Genomic DNA, 24,446 nt, shown 5'->3' on the forward strand with positions numbered 1-24,446 from the left:
CTCTTGGATTTTGAAAACCATATTAATTATATGTTCCCCTTCCTTTTAGGATTAGCTTAGGGGGGATAGGGGGAAAATAACCAAATTTCAAATCACCTTCACAGATCAGGAGCAGGTCATTGTAGCTGAATCCAGTGGGGCACTCACAGCGGAAGCTGCCAATCTGATTGATGCAAACTCCATTGGCACAGATTCCTGGGATTTCCTTACATTCATCAATGTCTGAAAGGCAGAGGAGCTATTTTAAGTACAGTTCATCATGACTTTACAGACTGCAAGGTTTCTCATTTTCACTGTGTTTAAAACTGAGTTGAGATGTTCCTTTTAATGTACAGAAATTACACACATATTATAAAACCACACATATACCCATTATGACAGAAAACGAAGGCATATGAAGTTTAGGAAGCAATCAAAACAGAGTTAGACTGAGTATTGGTCAAGATGCAAAACTTAAAAATAAACAAAGAAGTCTCACAATATTTACGAAGGCAAAGCTTTTTATCTTACCAATTAAAACTCAAAATCATGAACTCAGATGATGGCAGGTGAGCAAAATACCACAACAAAATGCAGAAACTAAAAACAAACCTGGAAATATTTTATAGAAGAATCTCAATTTGTGTCACTACTGTAACTCCAAAATGAAATTTAACAACTTTAGTATATGAAATGTTTATTTTGGTTAACGTTATGCAGGCGCAAAAACATTATGCAAAACCATTTTTGGTTAAAGTAAGACTAGTGAAACTTACCAACAGCTTTTCCAGTATGGATGTCAAAAGTGAAGCCAGGAATATTTCCACACAGGCTTTTGAATTCAACTAGAGCAAAACAGACAGCAATGCATTTTCAGGGAATGCATAAATCTCCCAAGAATTACCTGCAGTTTTCTCAAGAGTTGGTTTAAGCCAAATGTATAAAGGAGAGCAATTACTTCTCCTATAGCTTGTATTGAAAATTCAGACTGCCAATAAATTAATACAAATTGAAACAGTAACTCATAATTTCCTCAAATCTTTGCAGACGTTGGCACATCAGTAAATGTCTGATTTGAGAATGCAGCCATTCAGTTAGGGTGGGGTTTTTTTTTAATAGAATTCCTTAAGGTTTATTCCTATTTTCTAAGCATCGATAGTGAGAATCTACAGTACCACTTTCAAACATGAGAAGTAATTTACTTAAGTAAATTAATTACCAGTACCTATGCTTCTTCCACAATACTATCTATTTAATTTCCTGTGGAATTACTGCAGATTAGTTCCACTGAACTGTTCACCAAAATGGAGACTGTGCTTTAAGAAGAGACGCTCCAAAACCCCCACATTTTTTTAATATGCTCCTTCTGTATCCTCTTTTTGCACTTGGAGAATGGAATGCTTGGTGTAAAGTGTAAAATAAATTACCTCATGGTTTTGTAGGAAAAGTGTTTGAAATTGAGTGGGTTTGGAACATATAGAGAAAAATTTCTCACATGGAATCTATTCATTATTGCAGATGAGGTTTCAGTGGCAGAACAATGCTCTCCAGAGAAAAAGTTATTACACATTTACAGTAATTATTTTCTATCTAGGTAGAAACATAAAAAATGATAGGCCTACAACTTTGCAAGCACGTCAAAATTCTTTAATACTACCAGAAGAATTTGTACCTGTTAGACGGAAATAACGCAGTTTCAGTGTGAAGACACAACAAGTTTGAATGCACAGTTTGCAAACAATAACCACACAGACACTATTCAGCACCTTTTCAGATTGTATCAACATTCAAATTACCAAGAAAAAGTATGTTTCAATATGCGGTTTCCAAACTACTGCCAAGGAAGCATTTCAAAGTGTGTGGTAGGTTATTTGTACATTCAGGGCATTAGGTTAAAGTGAAATATGTTTCAAAAAATGAGTAAAATTTACAAAAACATCAAATAGACATAAAATTCAAAAGGTTTCTGAAGTCTAATGTCTGGAGACTTCCATGAGTGCTTAGTCCACTATTGGTGCTGCTGAAGACCTACAAGAAACCTCTTTACCCAAAAGAAGGAAGAGTATGGAGCCTGCCTTTGATGTGTCTCTAAACCTGAAATGCTGACAAATTGTTCTAGCACCAAAAATTATAAACAAAGAGCTCCTTCTGTATTCCTGCAAGTAATGCTCTTTAATCTGCAGCAGTTACAGTCTTTACTTGCTGTAGTTTGAGTTTCTTATCATCTATATTTTAATGGCGGCTCCTCAGCAGCTCATGACTCTGGAAAGTTTAACTATAATTATAAATTGAATAATTCTTGCCTCCTTTACACCAAGCATCCACAGTTTAGTTAATCACTGCTCAGAACAGTATTTGGCAAAATTGTTTTTCCCATTCAAACATACTTTATAATTTCTCTAAGACAAGCGAGAGCCAGGATATCTGAACATCAGCATTTTCTCCTTTCTTCTGCCCTACTATTTAATGGCTGCTTAATGCTCACCCAGGTTACTCTTGCAGTACAGGGTACAGCACTACAGAGCTGTATACCACAGTGCTTTACCATCCACCAATTTATTGCTCTTTCATAGATGTATCTTTGATACATATTACTATAATAATTTAGTACACTAATATATTTTACATTCTACTTGGGTAAGATTTGAGGCTTAGCAACTTTGTTTTTTTCTGCTAGGACATTTATGCAATTTACTGCTGTCAGTAAGTCTGTTTGTAAATTATTAGACAAAAACAGAGCCCTGTGCTCACTACCCTGTCCTAGTGGGCAGGGACCTTCTACTCCCATGGTAAAACAAATCAGGTCTGGGAGGATGAGGAAGAGGCTAAAAGGGTTGCAGGACCTCTTTCGTTCTATTATGCTACCTCCATGTTTCATGAATTTCACTGAATTCAGTTTATCACACTTCTTTTTCCTCCCAGTTTTTACTGTGTAGAGAAAGAGTATATAATTAGGTAAGGATTGTATGAAAATGTCTTTATACAAAAATAGCCACACAAAAACGTGCCAGAGATTTACCTTCTGGAAGCTTGGCTTTGCATCAGTGACTTTAAAAATACCTCAAAACCCCATATACTTTTAACTATACTATTTTTAGGACAGAAAGATCTGTCACATAATAGGAAAACACCAAGATCAGGCACTCCAGAAATTAACAAATCATGAAAGAGTTCTCTACATTCTTTGTTAGCGCTTAACAATGAAGCAGCCTTCTACACTTCTTCAGGTAAAACAAACAAACAAACAAACAAAAAAGGACTGATTAAATGTCTGAATAAAGGCTGTATGGTAGTAGTTATGATCTGCATAATGTGAAAAACCAAACAAAACAGTCTTTACTACTTAAGGTCATCAAACAGAGACTGACTGCTAAGCATAAACAGAGAAAAAGGAAGAGTTCTGCTCACCAAGGGGAAAAAAAAAGGTGAATGCAAGGGCATGTGAAGTTCACTACAATCCTCATCAGGGCATAATAATGCTCTTAATGAGCCACTGGGCTCAGTCTGGTGACATGGTTAAGGTCAGTGTATCCCAACACCTGTCTGTGATGTGCAGCCGCCACTAGACTGCAAAATATGTGGTTACAGAACGTAAGTTCAGATATTCAACAATTTCCACTTGGAATTTGTGTTTGATCCCTCACACAATCCCTTCTCATGGTGAAAAAGGTTCAACTATGCCTGCAGAAACAGTAAAGTCATTTAGAATCCTGTAACTGCTTGCACAATACCAAGCAATTTTGGTTTTAACAAATCATTAAAAGCTGCAGAAGTTTTTGAGAATTTGAGTGTCACCATGAAACATGATTTTAAAGAGTTAATATTTTAACTAAGGGTTAGAAGCAATTTATACTGATCAAGATTTAAGTTAGATTAGTAAATGGTAGGTTAATGATCATTAGATGCCCAAGCTAGAGCTAACTGTTATATTATGAGCTTGTTCATAGAAAAAGTGGAGTAAGTGAACTGTCATAAGAACAGACTGAAACCACTAAGAAAAATGGCCAGCACCTGGACTTGGTATCAATCAATCACAAAGCAGGGGACCTTGGACAGTGCCAGAAGGTCACAGAGACCTGATGAAGACTCTCCTGACTTCATCCTTTGAGACCCCTGACCCAACTTGAGACCACCGAGCCAATTCAAGAGAAGAACTGTGCACACATGAAGGACTATTTTAATAGAGAGCGGGGATGGGAGGTGCTGGGGTTATGCATATGTGTTGTATGTAAGATCCTGGAAAATAAACAGAGCGCAAAGGGCCTTGTTCGGGGTGGCCACGCCTTTCGGAGATGACTCCCGTGCCGCCCGCCGGTGAATAAACATACCACTTTCTAACTTTAATTGGTTAGAGGTGACTTTAGAGGTGACTTTAATTGGTTTGTCCGTGACTATATCAGTTTTCAATGACTCAATCAATCTAAAAGGAGAATTCTTTCTTCTATCCAAGAACATTAATTGCATGAATCCCTGCTAGCAGTTTGCTGTACTTTTCTCATCATGTTGTCACCATGATGACAATTTTATGACATTTAGATGAATGACTACGAGAAGTCCTATTTAAGAAGGAAAAGAAAACAGCTGTGATCTCTTCTTTTCAGTCCTATTTCCCTCCTCTTTACTGTGAGAGAAAACACTTTTCTTAAATTATCTGTTGTTTACCTCACGTCACCAGAATAAACCACTTGGATTGGAAGTAATACATTCTTTACACTAAAGTCACAAATTATTTTAAAATCACAGCGCCAGAGGCATAGATTTAGTGATACTATACCAGTAAACGCGGGGAAAGTATATTAAACAATAAACTGTGTTTGTACAGTTTAATTATTAATTAATTATTTTAATAATAATTTTAATAAATTATTTATTAATTACTTAATTACAGTTGTCTGTGTTTGTACAAAACAGGCACATGAGTTTTTTAGTTTTATCTAAGCATCTTTGCTCTTTTTCTCAAATGTAACGAATCTTACAATAAATGTCAGGTTTCCCTCCAAGCTGGTGATTCTCCCACCAGTGACTTTTCTGAGTTGAGCTTCCAGGGGTGTTTTATTCCAGGAAATCAATTCCATAAAGACTGACTGAAAATGAACTGTCCTTAATTATTTTCACCTCCGTATACAGAAGAGAATTTTTTACTTCCCATTGCAATGCCCTACCTATTGGGCAACTTTTGCAAGTTCAGTCATCTTCAGTAGAGGAAATACAAAAACAACAAGCAGATTATGGATCAAATGTGAGACATAGATGAAAAATCTAGAAAGGCTTCCTTACACTCAGTATGAAACCCAGTCTTGATTTCTGACAGACTAGGACTACCAGGATAATTGTGTCTCCAACTATCAATGGACTAGATGGGAGTTATCTCTGGTCAGCCAATACCTTCAACACCAGTATTAGCGCTCAGTAAAAGTTCTTGTGGGATGAACTGTTAACTTCAGTTAATAGGTCAAAGCAGCAGATAAGCAAGAAAGTAACAAAATGGGGTGATCACAGAAGACTTTACCTGTTCCTGGAGTTGGACATGGCTCACAGGGTTTGTTCCAGGCTTTCCCAATATTGTATGTGCAGCAGCACATCCTTTTGGTCACATTGAAGGGCAGTTCATTCTCACACAAGGTTCCATTATAGCTTCTGTAGCAAAAGCTTTTCCTCATGTCTGGATGTGAGAAAAGACGTACTTATTAAGTAACCCACATTATGATAATTATGGTATTATGTAAATATAAATCCCCTACCAAATCAGATGATGATTCATTAACTCTGTTCTCTGAATGCAACATAAACACAGGCATTTAAAAATAATTTAAGAACTGATGTATTCGACAGTCTTCGTTTTCGACTTACGTGACATATTTTCTGTTTTCATTTAAAGATACAAGGGGGGGAAAGGCAAACTCCTAAGAAATCATAAACAGTGTAGATACTCATGATATCCATTTGTATGGTAAACCCCACCATTTGGAAGTGATCAGCTAAAATAGACCAGTGAAGGGTGAGTCCTGTTAGGGAGTTAAGAGTCTTTGAATGCTGCATGACAATCATAAGGATCTCTTTCCTGACAATATGACCAACTGTGAGCTACAAATAGTCAAAATAAATACAAAACACAATAAATACAAGGCAGTCTGATAGTCTTGGCAGTTCTAGTAAACATTTTACATACCCATGCAGCTGTGTCCTCCATCCACCTGCATATATTCAGGTGGACAAATGCAGGTGTAGTTCCCCAAGGTGTTGTAGCAGGTGCCAGGACCACAGACTCCAGGGTGTGCAACACACTCATCAATATCTAGAGACCAAGGAAAAATATTGCAGTTAACGAGGGAGAGGAGGTCCGAGTCCAAGCAAATGTTTCTGAGAAATATAGCCATAATAAACAATACTAATATGAGAAAAATGCTTCATTTAAAGAACAGTTTGGAAATTACAGCTCTGATTTTAATCTCTAAGTTTAGCCTTAGTTCATTTAAGTGCAAGACAACATCTGAAAACTAAAAGTTCTTGAACTTGCCACTGACAAAGGAACAAATCAACTTCACAAAAGACATTCACACCTTCTTCTCACAGCAGGGTTGGTCACTCATCAGTCTTTGGGTCAATTTATAATTTTAGTTGTAACAGTTATGAAAAATCTCAAACACAGAAGTAAAACCAGTAGGAACTTAACTTCTTATTGAGTAAATTTAACTGCTACTCTCAAGCCTAAAATGAAGGGAGCATCACAAAAATTGCCAGGGATACAAGGTGTTGAAGTGAGAAGCCAGAAACCATTAATAACCCCTTAGTTTACTGAACACATGTAGGTGAGGTCTAACATCTAAAATAAACATTAATATATCCAAGCGTTCCAGTTCAGGCTTTGTCCTAATTTTATCACTGGTGCCAAAGATAATGATTTTAGGCAAGACTCTAGGTAAGGGTGGCATGTACCATGCCCACTTATGGAATTAAGGGTCAAAGGTTTTCATAATAACTGCACTGTGACAGACAAAGAGGCTTCAATGGACTCAACCTTCACAGATTCTTGTCTCCTCACTGAGGTAGTAACCCTTCGGGCATTCGCACTGGAAGCTGCCAAAAGTGTTGATGCAATTTCCACCTTGGCAGAGACCTGGCAGCTCCTGACATTCATCAATGTCTGACAACAGAGGAAGAAAAAAAAAAACAAAAAACTTCACCATATTTTCATTTCAGAATGAAAAGAAATAAGAGAATTTAAGTACTATCCTGCAATTTTGCCAACTAGTATCTTTGAACTGTCATGCGTGGTTTTGGAGGGGGGTTTTGCTTCTAAATTGCCCTCCAGGAATGCATGGATAAGATGCATGTTCTGTTCCATCCAAACATCGCTTAAGGAGCATTTCCAGCTTGTTAAGCCCAATGTTCCACTGCTGTTTACAGGAATTTGGCATCTAATTCCTTACTCCTGCCCATTTATTGGAAGCAGAGCTGCTTTGATGAATATTTCCTGACATTTGCACCTTCTGCTGATGAGTTGTAATTTTCATAAATGATTTACCCTTCAGGGCCTGATTTTGAAATCCAGTTAAACTAAGGAAGCACACGAAAGGTATGCACAAGATTGTTCTCCTACTGAAACTGGTGTTGGACTTCTTCAATATTCTTCTGCTGTCTGCCTTCTCGTGTTGTTTCCCAATTCACATAATTAGTGGTTTTTGATTTGCACTAAATATAATGATTTCTGAAAAATACAGCTCCTCTTCAAAGATAACCCCCTTTTTTACAATTATTATTATCATCAGTCATCACAGTCATTTATAAGAAACTCACCTTCTAAAATAATAGTGATGGGATTTGGCCTGAATCCTTCTCCTCCTGGACAGAGAGTATTGTATTCAGCTAAAGTAAAGTAAAACCAAAGACAACATGTCAGTCTCATAAAGAATAAAATTATGACAACAGAATCATAAAACATCACTTGTGTTTTTAATGGCTGTTCTTCCCTACAGTCATTTGGTTTCTGCTTTTTGACCAATTCACAGTAAATAAAACATGTGCATTCGATTAACAAAAAACCAATGTAAGGTTAGGAGTTCTGCTTTCTTTTATAGCCATAACCTCAGATACTCTTAAGGCAAGTACAATATCAATCTTTCCATACTGTGTCCTTGCAGAGGCATGTATTTTCTGTTTTGATTAGCTCTTTAATAAGAAATGTCAGTATGCCACTGACAAAAGTAAGTGTTAAACTTAGAATTCCTACTATTATGAGGCTGCAAAGAACAACATACTTGACATTTGTGTTGCATTATTCATTAAAGACCTCCAAAGCTCCACAAAGCTGATAACTATCATTAGGTAACAGTTCTGAAAGTACTCAAGAGTGACTTAGACATAAGTACACACAACAGTTAACAACAGTCTTCTCTGAAGAACAATGAAGCCCTCCAGATCAAAGCCATGATGAGTTCTAAGCAGCCTTAGTTTATTTCCCTACCAGCTTGGAGCTACTGAGCAAAAACGCTCAGTTGATGTACGCACTCTGCAATTATTCTCTGCAATTTTTTAATTTTTTTTTTTTTTTAATGGGAAGAAAGCAAGAGCAAAATAAAGCACCCAAAACTACTTAAAGTATCACCTGGTCCAGTGGGAAGTGCCTTCTAAAGGTAGCACTGATTTATATGTGTGAGAACAGACACCAAGTTAGTCACAGAAGACTAAAGATCAGGTCTGTAATGTTCAGGTCCACAGCTCTGCACCTCTGCCCCTCTGACAGTGGCAGGGAAATCGTCTCCAATGACAAATGTACAGCAACACAGTAAAAGACTAAATTCTTTTCCCTTCTGAAATAAGGCAGCACCAGGAGAATACAAGAACATTTCCTTACTGCTGTTAACAGGGGGACAGGTTTCACAGGGATTCCCCCAAGCCTTTCCCAGTGAGCAGCAGCAAGAGGAACGAGTGACTCCAACCCCAATCTCAGTGTTGCAGGACAGGCCTCCGTCCCCTCTTGGTCCAAACTTCAGATAGCAACTGCCCACACGGTTATCTATGTAAAAAGCACACACATTTGCAGCTGCACACCATGATCCAGGCAAAGAATAGCATGCTTTATTCTGTAATTCCATACACAGAGGGAGGAAATCAGGTAGCACTGTGCTCTTTAAGTCATTGGCACTTGAAGAACATTGATAGCTATTAATGTCGAGAGACACAACACTAAAAAGTGATATAACAGGATATGCAGAATTGTGGAATCATTTTTTTTCTATCTTATTTGCATAAAAGCAGTGATTTCTAAAGTGATACTTTAGGAAGCTTTTACTTACCCACACAACCCACTCCAGTAGGATTCAGCTGGAAGTCTGGAGGACAATTACACTCATATCTTCCAGGAGTGTTTACACAAAGACCGTTAACGCAATTAATGGGATCAGCACATTCATCGATATCTAAAATAGCAAATACACATTCATAAATGTACTCATTTTCTAGAAAAGAGTAACTTTACTTTCTAAGACAACAAAGCAAGAAAGTTTCAAATGCAAGTGAATTTCAGATGAGACTGAAGGAAAGTTTTACAAATAATTCACCAAATGACTAGAAATAAACTTTGTTCATCTTCGTATTTAAGAAGCCACCCTTTTTACTGATGTATGTCTGAAAAGCAGTGATTTACCTGTGCAATTTCCCCCAGTTCGATCCAGTTCATAGCCATCATCACAGATACAATGAAACATTCCTGGGAGATTATTGCAGGTGCCAAACACACAAATATTCTGGAAAGAGCATTCATCAGTGTCTGAAGGAATATATTAAAACCAGAAAGTTACACAGCATTACCACATTATTGTTATTATTATTGCTGCTGTTGTTATTATGTTGTTGCTGTTGATGTTATTAAAAGCAAAAGGAGACATATTTTAAAACTAACATCTTCGAGTTTGTGTAGAATACTACACAAAATTTTTATTTGTGGATTTGCAAAGTATAAGAAGAAGAAAGAGAGTGTGTAAGCAGCAACAGTCATATCTCCTTGGAGGAATAATACAGGGAAAATAGGAATATAGGAAGTAAGAATTATCTATGATTTTCTCAAGCCCACATTGAAATAGGTATGTAGTAACTACACACAGATGAGCTAAAATGCATCTAAAAGACTGCCTGCATACTCATCTAAACTGAAGACAAAATCAAGTTGAAAGACACTGACAGAAAACTGGATGTCTTTGTCAGCTGCAGTGTAGAAAGGAGTTGAACGCTGACACCACAGACTGCAAATATATGGTTTTAGGCACAAACTGTAGAAGACTTCTGAGTTGAAAGTAAGCAGGATAAGAGTGGAAAATAAACCCCTCCTTGCTGTCAAGACAGCTAGACTTTTTAAGCTGCCAGAATAAAACAGCTGTGGAAAAGGCAAATGCAATTATGGCACGTATTATTGAATTATTTTTAGGACAGACAGGGAAAAGTGAAAAGGATTACTATCATTTTACAAAGCACAGCCAAATCTTAATTTGAAATTCTGTGTACAGTGCTCTGCTGATGAATTTATTTTGCACAAGATTTGCAAATGTTTATTAAAATTATTACAGTAATAAAATATCTACTTTTAACCTGGCTGGATTGCCTCAGCCAGAGGCTGAGAAGGTTGACAAAATGCCTTTTTATAGTAACATATGAGAAAGGTTAACTTCTGAGGGCAATTTGAGAGACACATTTTTTAGGGAAAGTGAATGCTTAACATCCAAAAGTCCTGAGTCAATTTCATCCGGAAAATAAAATTTCTAAATACCCTGGAGTACAGCCATGGAATAACCTCAATCAGGTAACTGAGAAGCTAGTATACTGACACATCAAGGGACTTCTGAAGAAAGTGGAATAATAATTAGTATTACAATTATTTTACTAAATCAAGACTGGACCTTTCCCTTTGAATGGGGAAATCAGCCAAGAACTCTCCTTATCATAGGAGAGAATAACATATAAACTTCAAAATGGGAGAAATATAAGCTATTTTTTTTAAAGAATTCAGCACCCAGACACTTCAGTTCTCCAACAGCACAATTTCATCAAAGGAATGCCTTCAGATCTCTGCTGTAATCACAGTAATACATCAAGCATTTCACCAAAATCCTTCAATTGTTAGAACCAAAATTTAGAATTAAGTTGTTATTCAAAACTTCAGTTAGCTGGAATAGATTTGGTCTATTCAGGGAATTTTAGTAGACCACTAGTGCCACTGCAATACAACTGGGCTGCACCATGAAATTCAGTAAAGATGCTTGACAATACTTCATAATGGTTAACAAATCTGACTATGCAGTGGCACAGGAAATTCCTCAGAAGCACCTGAATTATTCTGAAGTCTGATTCATACATGTACACCTAGATGCTAGAACATGCCATGCTCTGGACTGAGTGATTAAATTTTGAAACCTGTTTTTCATATCTCGCCAAGAATTTTCATTTCCAAAGATGTTAAGTGGTTTCCACCATTATATATGAAATAAGTTAAAAGTTTTGGGGCACCAGCTAAAATGTTTTCATCTACTATACAGTCATATTAAACAACAACAACAAAAGGTGTAAGAACACAATAGGGAATAGAACCTGAATGGGACTATTAAGATAATGTAAGATTTTCCACACACTATCCAACAGTAACAAAAAGGAATTAAAAATTTTTTTTACAAATTTGCTAAGGGAAATCTCTGTTCTGAGATTTATGGATCAAGGCCAGGAAAACGTCATAAAAAGATGAAAGCAACCTTCCAACATAATTCACACTGAAGAAATTTCTTGTATGTGAAACGTGATGCTTTCTCTGCTTCCAGGTTGAGGTCCTGTTGCTTGTTCTTTGCTTTAGAGCAGCCAACCCAAACAAAGCTGAGTCAACAGCATCTCACCTTGGCAGGACTTGCTGTCAGAGGCAGGAGTGAACCCCATCTCACATTCACAGCGAAATGAGCCAGGGGCATTCAGGCACTGCCCATTTTCACACAGGTTGACATTTTCTGCACACTCATCAACATCTGTGGACGACAGGAAAATCTCTCAAACTACAGGTTTCACCAGCAAAAAATATTTAACATATATAAATATATCCTGATGTTCAAAATAATAGTGCTGTTGAGCATAGAAGTTAAAACCAGGACATTTATACCTGAACTTTTTTACCTAAGTAAATTGAAAGAATGCAGAAAAGCAAACATAGTTTCCAAAATTATTCCTTTCACCTTGCCACGATTCCTTATTCCCTGTTTTCCATTAACAGATGAAGATTTTTTTAATAATGCGATCTTTTAAGATTCAGTACTACTGATTTTGAGAAATAAGTTAAACACCTTGCTTAAAAAGTCAAAACTTTGCCTCTTGGTATATACTGTTAAGTTATTTTGACCGAAAAAAATGTCCAAAAGACAAACTTTCCTAAATCATATATAGAAAATTATTATCATATTCATTTTAGAAAATATTCTTCACGTGTGAGGAATATTACAAGTACTGCTTGCACACCAGGAATTCTACTATGCCCCAAAAGAGCTATAAAGAAACAGAATGGCAAAGGAGGGCATTCACCATTGTAGTCAACATAAGAAGAGATAATTCAGGTATGTTTGTGATTGTCAAAAAAAAATTATATGCCTTCTTATTATTATTAGTCCATAATTAGTATTACATCTGATTTTTAGAGAAACACAGAAGGTCAAAATAGGGATAAAAATTTTGCTCGTGAACCAAAATCTTGAAATACAAAAACCAAGTCATATTTGAAGATCTTTATTCTCAAATAAAAACCAATATATTACTAATCACAAAACCTTGTTCCTAAGCTGTAAATTAATTTTTATTTGTAATTAGCCAGTTAGCCAATAAGTAATGCATTCACCGTATTTTTCTAGGTATTTTACTATCATTCAGATGCATTTCTTCAGACTATTAAATATGCTGACCAAATATGGGATGTCTTAAAAGTTGAGGGCAGAGATAATATTGCATCTCCCCTCTTTAAGTGATAAAGACCAGAGCAGACCAAGACATAGTAATTAATATTTAATATGAAATATTTATATAGTATATAATAAGTGTCAGTTTATTTTGAGTTATTTGCTGTGTGAAGAACAATGTCCATTCCCACCTACAAATTTAAACACAGAGATCATGGGCAATGTTTTTTAATTGCAGTTTGTCTTTCTTTTATAAAGTCCTATGTTAATGACCACATCCTGTGCTACTAATAGAGTGATGGGGAAATAGATGATGCCAGAAAGAGGAACTGTAATAGAGCTGGTGTTTTTGACTAGGGACACTGCTGCAAGCAGGACATGCATATTCAAAATATTTGGCATGAAGATGAGGAGGAAGAAGCAGCAGACAGGAACTTCCCCCCGAAAAACTGGACCCAGTGGGTCCCACTGGCATACAAATCAAAAGAACAACCAGGTGCCTCTGACACAATTTCTTATGCAGACATGAAGCATCTTGATCTTAAATTACATTTTCACATACACTGTCTTGCACTGTGGGCTTAGGTCTAATTCACAATGGTTCCATACAAAGGAATAACAACCAGGGACAACTCAGGTGTCACAAAATTCCTTACCAGAGCAGGTGAAGCCATCTCCACTGAATCCCTCTGCACAGGCACAGTGGTAGGAGCCTGGGCTGTTCACACACTTAGCGTTGGCGCTGCACCGCTGGGTCCCATCAGAGCATTCATCAAGATCTACACGTTGGGGTCACAAAAGTGCAGGCAACAGACAGCAATTAGTGAACTGGCTGGAAATCAACTGCTAAGATAACGAGCACCACTGCGTGATAAATATTTTGAGATAAATTTGTGTTCTCTATGTTACAAACTATAAACTGTATTACAAGCAGAGGGTTTCCACCAAGATGTGAAAACCCTCCTGTTTGCCAAGACTGATTTGCAATTGTAGAGACTCCAGACAATAGCAGGTGAAGCCCAGATTAGCAACCAAAAGAAGTGGCCAAGCAGGAGATGTCCCATCCATCAACGAAGAGCCACCTGCCTCCTCCGGTGATTAACACATGATACCAATCTAGAAGAGGAAGACTCAGAAATGTCACCATCAGCACCCGAATACCAATTTCTCAGAACCTCATTCAGGTGTCCAACTCTGCCGGGAAGAAGCATTCAGGACCAAGGGCCAGAGAAAGAAAACACATGAATATGTGTTGTAGATAGGAACTAACAATAAAACTGCCTCAGGGGAGAAAATCCCTATAAAACCTGACCACTGGATCTAGGCAATTGTGAACAGGGAGAACTTGTTCATTCGTGACCGTCTCTACATTCAGCCAACTTCGATAACCTGAGATCGAAGTTGTCTCGTTTACTGTAGCTATTTCAGACTGTTATTATTTTTAATAGCAAAATAAAATTACTTTATATTAAATTAGCTACTGATTTGTCCATAACAACTGCAAACATGGTTTATATGTCTCCACAAATACACATATTTACTTTAGATGATACAGAGTTATTCTTAGTGACTTCATTGTAGTATGTCTCCCTTTGAATTACAGCATGTGGGACTGGGAAAAATATTTCTGAGCAACAGATGAAATTCAGCTGACTCATTACTTGGATGTTAATGTCCTGTTAAAGAGCTTAAACTCAAAATTAGTTTTAAATAAGAAACTGAGCCAAAGAAATGTAGCAAGGTTAAAATCTGCAACTTATTTAGAAAGTGTCCTCAAGTAATAGAAGAAACTGAAAACAATGCAACTCCATGAGAGTTGATATAAGCTATTCACTTATAGATATAAGCTATAAGTTGATATAAGTTAATATGTGTGATATATGTCCTAAAGTTAATTCGTGTTAAAAAGATGTAAGATGTAATTCAACCCCTATAAATATAAGTTTTGTTTCTAATCCAGTATACCAAGAGTTAACTCAGACGAAAGCTGCACAGAGAAGGGTGCAGGAATTTCTTCTGCCAGAAAAGACACAGGAGGGACACGAGAAAACTATGATAGGAACTACCCGAAAAAGGGACACGAGGATACCTCTGACGGGAAATGTTAAAGGGAGAACAAAGACAACGGAAAAGGGAGATGGAAGCCCGGAGAACCAGATGATTACATCAGATCAATATCTCATCCGTCTCCTCCCAAAATTAACATCTCCACACCACACCTGGACACAACGATTAAAGGCACTGTCTTCTCGAGCAACTCTATTCAGAATCCCAGAACTGGAACATGAATGTCTAATGAGGCTGCCTCGGAAGGAGGAACCTCGGAGTCCCGAGTTTCTCTCAGCGATCCAGTGTATAAAAAGAGACTGCTCCAAGCCAGAAATGTGAACTTGGGGGGGTGACATACTGGCTAAGTGTGTTGCCGCGTTCACCCAGCGCCGATCCCGGGCTCAACGCTGTCCTTTTAATTGTGGCTGTCCGAGACTGTCATTCTGTCTCTCAATAAAATGCCAAAATTTTGATTTATCGAATTTGGTAAATCGTATTTATTACAATATGTATTGGGGGGGGGGGGGGGGGGGGGGGGGGAAAAAGAAATGAGAAATCTCATAATATGGTAATTTTTTAGCACATTACATTAATAAAGCCTAATCATTAAATGAAGCTCTTCTTCCAGAGATCCCAAAATGTTCTGACAACAGAAAGCAAGTATTACAATTTTTTACCAATCTGAAACATGAAGGCAAGGGGACATAAACAACAACAGCAGCCCAGCAAATGCAGATGCAGGTTTCCCACCCCTCCAGCCCCAATCTGTTTTTTATCAGGCTCTATAGATCAGATATATTACAGGACATTTACAAAAAAATCTTTGAAGGACTGGAAATATCTTACTGTCAGGAAACAATAATACAATATCTATTTGATTTTATTTTTTTTGCACATTCTAGGAGCAGTTGTATATAAACTTTGTAAAATATGTGGTTAATTCAGTAAGATACTATAGCATTAATTTTCTGACACAGTAAAATGGATTTTTTTCTTAGAAAAACAAATCTGTGAAACTCTTGGGGGTTAGGTTTGTTCCTTTTTGTCTTAAAGAATTTCTCCCCTTAAGTTGCTAAGAGACTAAGTATGGTGCTTAGAGAGTACTTGACCAACACAAAAGACGTGGCCGTGGCCGAGTCGGGAGGGAAGAGATCACACGAGTTTTGGGGGAGGGAAAAGGACAGGGCTGGGGGAGCTGGGTGTTCTGCTTGCGCTCGGCATTCGGAGGGAGGAGGCCGGGCTGCTGTTTGCTGCGGGAGGAGTCCACGGTCAACAGAAAGTCCAGTCCTGGGAGATCTACCATCATCTGCTCGTGTGCTCAGGAATTCTGAGCTCCTTCGCCTGCCCTGCTGGAGCTGGGCCAGCCCTGTCCAGGAGTCCTGGCTTCTCCAGCACTGCTCTCTGCGCTACGCTGTAGCCCCGCACCCCTCTGCCTGCCGGGGGACATCCTGCTGTTCCAGCCACCAGCTCGGGAGTTCCCACCGTTCCAGCTTGGGGTCCCAAGGGATCAGACCGCCCCGGGCTTTGTGAAACAAAGACTCTCGAGGTTCCTGGTTCTGTTTATTACTAATGCTGTAGTTGCTGTTGTTCGTTTGCTTTGTTATACTTACTAGTAAAGAACTGTTATTCCTTTCCCCATAGCTCTGCCTGAAAAGCCTCTTTAATCTTCTAAATTATAATAACTTGGAGGGAGGGGATTGGAACCCCCCATTCCTAGAGAAGCCCTTACCCTCCCTAGCAGATACCTGTCTTTCAAACCTAGACAGACACATAAGAATCTTTCATACCCTTCTATCCACAGGCTACAGCAGATAGAAGAATAATTCTTTGTTTCTAACGGACTAATCACAGAGTCACGTTACATACTTTCAGGAAAAAAAAAGAAGAGTGGGGGGAGAGAGAAAATATCTTTATTTTCCATATACTTACCAATACATTTAATGCCATTTCCAACCCAACCTTCTCTGCAACTGCATTTGAAACTGCCTGGCGCATTGACACACAAGGCATGCATGTCACAGTTGTGAGCTCCAACTTCACACTCATTCACATCTACAAGCACAAAACAAACAATCAGTATTTACACCAGAATATTAAAAATTCTGTTCCTTTTACATATTTCCACTGTGAGGGATTGCAGTCCTTTAAAAAACAAATGTTTAAGAGCACAGAATAATTTAAGCAAGCTATCTCATGTTCTGTATTAGTCAAAAGGAGTGACAGTTTCGTTTTATTTTTGCTCTTTGTTTGTAAACACAACAATCAGTTGACCTTCCTGTAACTGCTTTTCAGCTTGAAATTACTGCTCTTTTCCAGAAATATGAAATATGCTGCTTTTTTTATGTCTAAAACTTTGTGTACATAGCCACTCTTCAGTTATAAAAAGAATTACACACCCAGGGCTGTAGTAACTATAGAACAGATTCCTAAACGCGAAATTATAGAATTAATTCTGTCAGCTTCTTCTGGATGAGCCTGGATCCTTGAGAGCATGCAGAAGAAAAGGTACTGCTTAAATATCACAGGAACTTGTAGAGTGATTATGAGTGACTGCAGAACCTTACAAATTGTTGGCAAAGGTTGAAGGACTTTTTGTTTACTTTTGTTTTCCCTCTTGTTTTTTCGTTAGACCACATGGCCTTTTCCTGCAGCTCGAGCTGAGATAAGTTCATCCTCCAGGTACATGTAACACATGAGCACTGATAAAATACTTCCGACATAACTGGAAGCCTTGCCACCCTAAGCCATGTTCTGTAACATGGTTGTTCACACAACCTTTGTTGACAAAATCTTTAAAATGAGTTTGTAAGGGGCCTCCAGCATTGATACTGGTGAAGGAACACTTCCTTTAAAACTTTGGCACGTGCTAGCAGATGTGAAACACTCACACATATATATAAATATGTACAGATACCAACCTCTCCCTTGTGTATCAACATTTGTGCATTTATTTTACTTGGAAGCCAACCAAAGCATATGACACATTCACTAGAAATCTGTTTTACCTGTGCAACCTGTGGCTCCTTTCTTGACTGAATACCCAACTTGACAGTGACAAATGAAGGAGCCTTTGGTATTCTCACACTCCCCAAACATGCAGATGCTGGAGTTCAAATCACATTCATTCACATCTGTAGGGGATTATAAATTAATTATTAGTTGGATATTGTTGTCATTTTGGAACACTTTATTTCAGGTGAAAATACCTACTATATGAGGTCGTAATATATTTCAGACGTTCCATTCTGTAAATTCCCTAGAACAAGTAAGAATAAATATGTAGTCCAGATACCACTGTTTTGTGGTAAAACAAATAGCATTTGTTTTCACCTTTTTTTGGAATGCTAATTGAAAGAATATGAAGCAAACCTTTTCTTACAAGAATCACTTAAAAAAATTTTCTTAAAACATATTCATGATCACAATGATTTTCTTCCAATGAATAGTTTTTGAAGTGCCCCCTTCCGGACCCCAAGACTAATCCCTTCACTCAGCACACATGTTCCATTATAGTAAAATCACTCCAATGTTTTTTAACGATGGTATCTGGTTCATTCTTAAAGACTTACCAGAAGGCATACAGATTATTTTTTGTAGTATATATAATTTCAATACCCACCTCAAGGATGCAGTAGAAAGATCATCTTGAAACAAAAGCTGCAGAATTTTAAAGACTTGCACTGAATTTGGTGCACTCAGCTACTTACCAACACAAGTTTTCATGTCTATAGAAACCATAAATCCATCATAACAGAGACAGCGATATTCCCCTGGGATATTGGTACACTGCCCACCATCACAGATATCTGGATTGTTTTCACATTCATCAATATCTGAGGGGGAAAAAATAAAAGCATATAATAATTCTGTCACTCTGGCATGGATAGGCTGGAACACCATATTGATTTTGGCTGGAAGATATGATGCTGGAGCTTTTCAGGTATAAAAACCTACCTATACATGTCCTGGTATCTGGCATCAGAGCATAGCCATCACTGCAGCTGCACTCATAGCTGCCTTCTGAGTTAGTGCAGTGGGTGTCACAGCCTCCATTCATTATCATACACTCATCAATATCTGGGGAAGCAACATTGGTAGCAGTTAAGTCTACTTATTTAAAGAAAAAAAAAAAATTCCCTTTACTTTTTACATAAAAAATTTATCAGTGGCTTCATTCTCAATTTTTATTCTCATTCTACTGTCTTTGATTTATAGTTTGTTCATTTTTTCCCTCTTTCAATTGCCTTTTTGTGTGTGGGAGCAAGTGGCTAAGTTAAATGTTGTTTTTGTTCCTGTGTATTGCTAGGGGTGGGAAAAAAAGCTCAAGAAACAAAGTTTGGAAAGGAAAAAAAAGAGAAACCCTAAGAAACTTAAAGCTTGACATGTAGCACAAATCTGTATTTTTGTAAAAAAAGAACCATAACAAGCAAATAAAAAGCCCTCTTAGTACTGCTGTACTCCTTTGCAAGAAGTTGGTATGCTGGCAACTATGTAATTTAGTATTATTATAGTGAAGGATTAAAGAAATGCATATGATAAGGAGAAAAAAGTGAAAGATAAAGCATCAATGCATGGGGTTTTCCTTGCTTGATCAAAAAATGTAGGTGTGTTTTCTAGTTGTTGGCTCAAACCTCTGATTTTAATGGAGTAGTACAGTAAGTACAATTTCAAATTATTCTGCAGAGCTCACTACAGCAACCATCTTTTTACACCTTCTTTATATTCCTTTTTATTTCTGTATTTCCACAATAGCTCATGAGAAGCCTCAAAGCCCATGAGAAAACAGGCCTACTAATTTTCAAGGAAGGTGTGAAATTAAATAAAAGCAAGGACAGATGGAACAATGCAGCTGAAGCACACTAATTCCCATGTGCAGTTGCACAACACTTGCCTGTGCATCCCTGTCTGTCAGGAGTGGGCTGGTACCCAGAGACACAGAAGCATTGGTATGTCCCAACCATGTTCACACATTTGCCATTTCTGCAGAGGCTGTCACTCAACAAGCACTCATTTACATCTGGGGAGGAATCATATCAATTCATGTAAGTTGCAATTCAGAATATTTAACAGCTTTAACAGCTCAGGTTTCAGGGAGAGTAAAAGGTAATATTGCAAACTAGTGGCTTTCAGGTTTATGCAATTTCTCTCTTGTTCTTGGCAAGTCCCTGTTCAAGGAATGGAATTCTGCACAGCATGTTGAAGCTTGTGTCCAAAGATTTACCTTCTCTGACTCAGGTGTGAGAACATTAATTACAGAGTCTGCTGCGGCCATTAATTACCAATTTCCATAACGAAAATAAGCCAAAGATATAATATATTTTTTTATTATTATTTTTTTCTTTTCTTTTTTGGTGGATTATGTGCTAAAAGGAGAGATGCATTTCAACACAGGACAACACCCTTTTGTGACTGATTAAAGTTTCTCTCACGAGTGGTACAGCCCTTTCAGTTGCTAAGTAACACCTAAGAGGCCTGGTAAAACACTCCTCTTTGGAGTCAACAGCATTACTGGAACTGAGGATTTTACAGGCTTTTAATTTTTTATTTGAAGATACTAATATAAAGGAGGAGCATTAATTTGTTTAAGAGATTCCTAGGACCCCACCTTTGCCAGGGACTGGAAGTTTTCACAGCAAAAATGACCGCTGCTCAAATTGAAGATTACTTTCCTGAAACTCACCTAAGCATTCCTCCTGTGATGGCGACAGCTCATGCCCCAGGGGACAGTCACACCGAAAGCTCCCCTCAGTGTTCACACAGGTGCCACCTCTGCACAGCAGAGGGTTTCGTTCACACTCATCTATATCTGCAAAGAAACCATAATGTGCAGATATAAAATGGGCATATATAAGGGGCAACAAAGAGAAAAGCAATTCCCAGTGTTTACAAATGACAAAATAAAAGGATTGTTCCATGGTGTTGCTCCTTTACTCATGCTGTATAATAGGGCAAACAAAAAATTCTGTATCTCTATTAACTCTAAAGATGGGTATTTTTTCTCTCAAGAAAACCAGAAATTCATCATTTAACATTAGATATTCAATAAAACATGGGACACAAGCAAAGACAGCAAATTTTTGGATATAGCCCTTTGGAACAATGCATTAATGTGATGTGTATTTTGTTAAATTGCTTAACTTAGAAACCAGACACCTGCTCATGTATGCACTGAAATTCTTGTCTGTGGATGCAGTTATGGTAGATGTCTGTGTGTCGATTTTTACCTAAATGGCTCCTCAGTCTGGTAACTCCTCTGTATGTCACGGTGTGGCCGGGAAATATTCTGGTTAAAGCTCAAAAAGGCAAACTGAACATTTGACTCATAAACCTGATAAAACCAGCTAACAATACAGGTGAGCATAGAGAGAAACATAAACAAAAGATGATCAAGATGAAGGATGCACTCACACTTCTGGTCTCCCAGGAAAGTCTAAAAGCATCACAATTTGCAGGAAAACAAGCAAAGGCGACAGGACCCTAAGACAAGATTTTTAAAGTGGCCGGACACCTTTTGGTGTCTTAGAGATCTATTCTTACAACTTTAAATGGATTAAAGAGATGCTTTTTTTTTTTTTTTTTTTTAATTCAGGAAATGCTGTGAGAATTTCTTGAATCCTAGAAGAAGCCATGAAAAGGGATTGGCACTGCTTTTGAAACTCCAGCTTCCTACTCCTAACTTTACCAAATATTTGGGTACCCTATCAGCAGTTTTTAAATAATTGTGTGAAGAGTTGCTACCACTCTAAAATACATGTACAGAATAGCATAAAGAACAAGCAAGGCTATTTATTTGATTCAATTATCTGTCTCTATAAACTGCCTATCTGACTTATTTGCTCATGAATTCACAGCAATGACACATCTGAGATAACAGCCAGGCTTTGCATAGCAAATGGAGACTCCAGGGCATCCGGGCAACACTTACCCATGCAGTTCTTCATCATCATAAATCCACTTTCATAGCCATCAAAGCACTCACACTCAAAGCTGCCAGGAGTGTTGACACAAGCACCACTTCCACACAAGTCTGGGGAGATCCTGCACTCATCAATGTCTGTTTCACAGCAGTGGAGAGGTAGAAAAATCAAACTGGGTTTAAGGTTATCCTGCTTTTCACAGAAAAAAAATTCACTACAAATTTAATCTATAGAAACCATATACAGTATGCAAATCATCAGAGAAAAATTAATTATTTATAGAAACATGTGATTACATGAAACAGCTAATGGAGGATTTTTAAGGCTGTGTCTTCAGAACTCTCAGGTCGTATTAAACTGTAACAAGTTTGCTTCTATTAAGCGTAACTTTAAGTTAGGTTCTTAAGGAAATAACTAAGTGTAAGACATTCCAAGATATCATTCTTACAGAGGGATCAACTGACTTCATGACTACAGTGCCATTGATTATAATTTGATTATTATAAACTTATTTACCAGTAGTAGCATTATAAGCTTACATACACCTTTTCCATCAGGAATTAGTTCCTATCAAAGCTAGATTTACAGTTCACTGCTTGTCTTGTTAGTTAAGTTGGAATGAAACCTATTGTGGAAAATTATAGCAGAAAAGACAGCAGAACTATTTTCAAATCACACTGGTAGTGAGTCAGAAGTCTAAAGAGGAATTTTAATGTGGATATCTGTGGCGGTGCGAGAACTGTTTTATTAGGTTTTTATAAGAAGTTTTATGTTATGGTTCAGTTCACTGCATCACCAGTTTTGTAACAGTCCATCCCCTTTTGAGTTTTCTGTATATCAAGGTGTTGAATGTCAATCATCCCACCCCCCACCTGTCTTTGTCCATCCCCTCTCCCCCCTGCCCCCCCCCACACCCCTGCTCTGGGACAACCTGCCTATCACTTTGGGACCCCTCCCAAGATTGAGAAATCAGCCAGAGAGGGCTTCAGGTAATAGGTCGCCTGGAGGGAATTCCTTTCCTCTGGAGATGGTTGGTCAGAGGCTTGGAGGGGGCTACCTCCTTGTTGCCCCCTGAATCCCCTGATTTGCTGTGTTGTTGTAACCTCCCCTGATCCCTCCCCCGCTTATAAGATGAAGGGAGGGAGATTCAAACGCTCTTTACCTCTCTCTGGCCTCTCTCTGGCCTGCGGTTTTGGACTAGCTGTGGTGCTACCGCAGTTAGGCCTGAATAAACATCTTCTAACCTGCCTAGCCGAGAGCCATCCTTTTCTTACTGCCGCTGCTGTCACGACATTACTTGGTCCAGCTGCTGCTGAGCAGCAGAGCCAGCAGGTAAAGATAACCTGCGTGCCCATCCGAACTGGGAACATCCTGGTCGCTGTGCAGATCTGAGCCTGCCAGAGGCCGGCGTCTGCCCGGTGCGGGATAGAGCACAGCTACAGATATGATACAGTGAAACAGGTCAGTATTGCAGGAGAGGACTTCAGGACTTCGTGTCACTGCCCACTGACAGGTTTCTGCTGGGTGATGATGCCCAGTCCTCACAGATGTGTGGAGGTGTGTCATGGGTTAGCACAGTTTTGTTTCTAATTATAGAGAAATGTGGAATGTTTTTCCCTGCCAGGGCCTTTGAGTTGCTTTAGGGAGAGAGGACAAGGACCTATCAGAAAGCTAGCCAAGATATTGGCAGCTAGTTCAGCCCCTGAAGATGCCAATGCGACTTTGGGAAGTGCCCATTTAAAACCCTCATCCCCGGCGGGTCAGCCTTTTCCTTCTAAGATGGCCATGAGGTTACATTGTGGGCGGCAGGGGATCCTGGCTCAGGCCCCATTGCCTCTGGGCAGCCGGGCCGGGCCCGGACGGGCCTCTGGGAGCTGCTGCTCGCACGGGGGGACGGCCCAGGCCGGCTGAGCTCCTTCCCCCGGCTGAGCCCCTTTCCCCGGCTGAGCCCCTTTCCCCCGGCTGAGCCCCTTTCCCCGGCTGAGCCCCTTTCCCCGGCTGAGCCCCTTTCCCCGGCTGAGCCCCTTTCCCCAGCTGAGCCCCTTTCCCCGGCTCAGCCCCCTTCCCCCAGCTGAGCCCCTTTCCCCGGCTGAGCCCCTTTCCCCGGCTGAGCCCCTTTCCCCGGCTCAGCCCCTTTCCCCGGCTCAGCCCCTTTCCCCGGCTCAGCCCCTTTCCCCGGCTCAGCCCCCTTCCCCCGGCTGAGCCCCTTTCCCCGGCTGAGCCCCTTTCCCCGGCTGAGCCCCTTTCCCCGGCTGCCGGTGGCAGAGAAGAGAGAACAGCTCAGCAATGCCACGTGCCCGAGGCTGCAGCAGAGGGGGCCAGGCCACGGCCCACCTCAAGAACGGCTGGCAGCAGAGAAAGAAAGCCTGCGGCTTTGTGGCAGCTCCGAGCCGGTCCGCCCTGGATGAGACCGGGGGGTGGAGGAGAGGACACCCACCCGCCTCCCCCATCGGCACAGCTTCACAGCTTTGCATCTCTACAGCCCCGCAGCCCGGGGCAGAGAGCACATGGCCACTGCAGGCCTGGGCAGATTTAACACTTTCCTGGCAACATGGAGCTTCTGAAGCACAACCCTTCCCTGAGA

The 24,446-nt window shown here is 39.2% G+C and overlaps 1 protein-coding gene across 3 annotated transcripts in view; it reads right to left on the minus strand.

Moving 5' to 3' along the window:
- FBN2 (fibrillin 2) overlaps positions 1-24,446 on the minus strand; it is a 144,848-nt gene that overhangs the window by 23,775 nt on the left and 96,627 nt on the right. For all 3 annotated transcript variants that reach the window (XM_040090587.2, XM_040090588.2, XM_040090586.2), the window contains exons 26-43: positions 21,871-21,999; positions 20,626-20,751; positions 19,837-19,962; positions 18,900-19,022; positions 18,653-18,778; positions 17,951-18,076; positions 16,875-16,997; positions 13,553-13,675; positions 11,856-11,981; positions 9,626-9,748; positions 9,276-9,398; positions 8,834-8,995; positions 7,777-7,845; positions 6,998-7,123; positions 6,149-6,274; positions 5,489-5,641; positions 756-824; positions 97-222 (exon numbers count right to left, since the gene is read on the minus strand). In XM_040090587.2, coding sequence (XP_039946521.1) covers positions 97-222; positions 756-824; positions 5,489-5,641; positions 6,149-6,274; positions 6,998-7,123; positions 7,777-7,845; positions 8,834-8,995; positions 9,276-9,398; positions 9,626-9,748; positions 11,856-11,981; positions 13,553-13,675; positions 16,875-16,997; positions 17,951-18,076; positions 18,653-18,778; positions 18,900-19,022; positions 19,837-19,962; positions 20,626-20,751; positions 21,871-21,999 — 2,205 coding nt within the window. The remainder of the gene's footprint in view (positions 1-96; positions 223-755; positions 825-5,488; positions 5,642-6,148; positions 6,275-6,997; positions 7,124-7,776; positions 7,846-8,833; positions 8,996-9,275; positions 9,399-9,625; positions 9,749-11,855; positions 11,982-13,552; positions 13,676-16,874; positions 16,998-17,950; positions 18,077-18,652; positions 18,779-18,899; positions 19,023-19,836; positions 19,963-20,625; positions 20,752-21,870; positions 22,000-24,446) is intronic.

Source organism: Hirundo rustica, chromosome Z (assembly GCF_015227805.2).
Source record: "Hirundo rustica isolate bHirRus1 chromosome Z, bHirRus1.pri.v3, whole genome shotgun sequence".
NCBI lineage: Eukaryota > Metazoa > Chordata > Aves > Passeriformes > Hirundinidae > Hirundo > Hirundo rustica.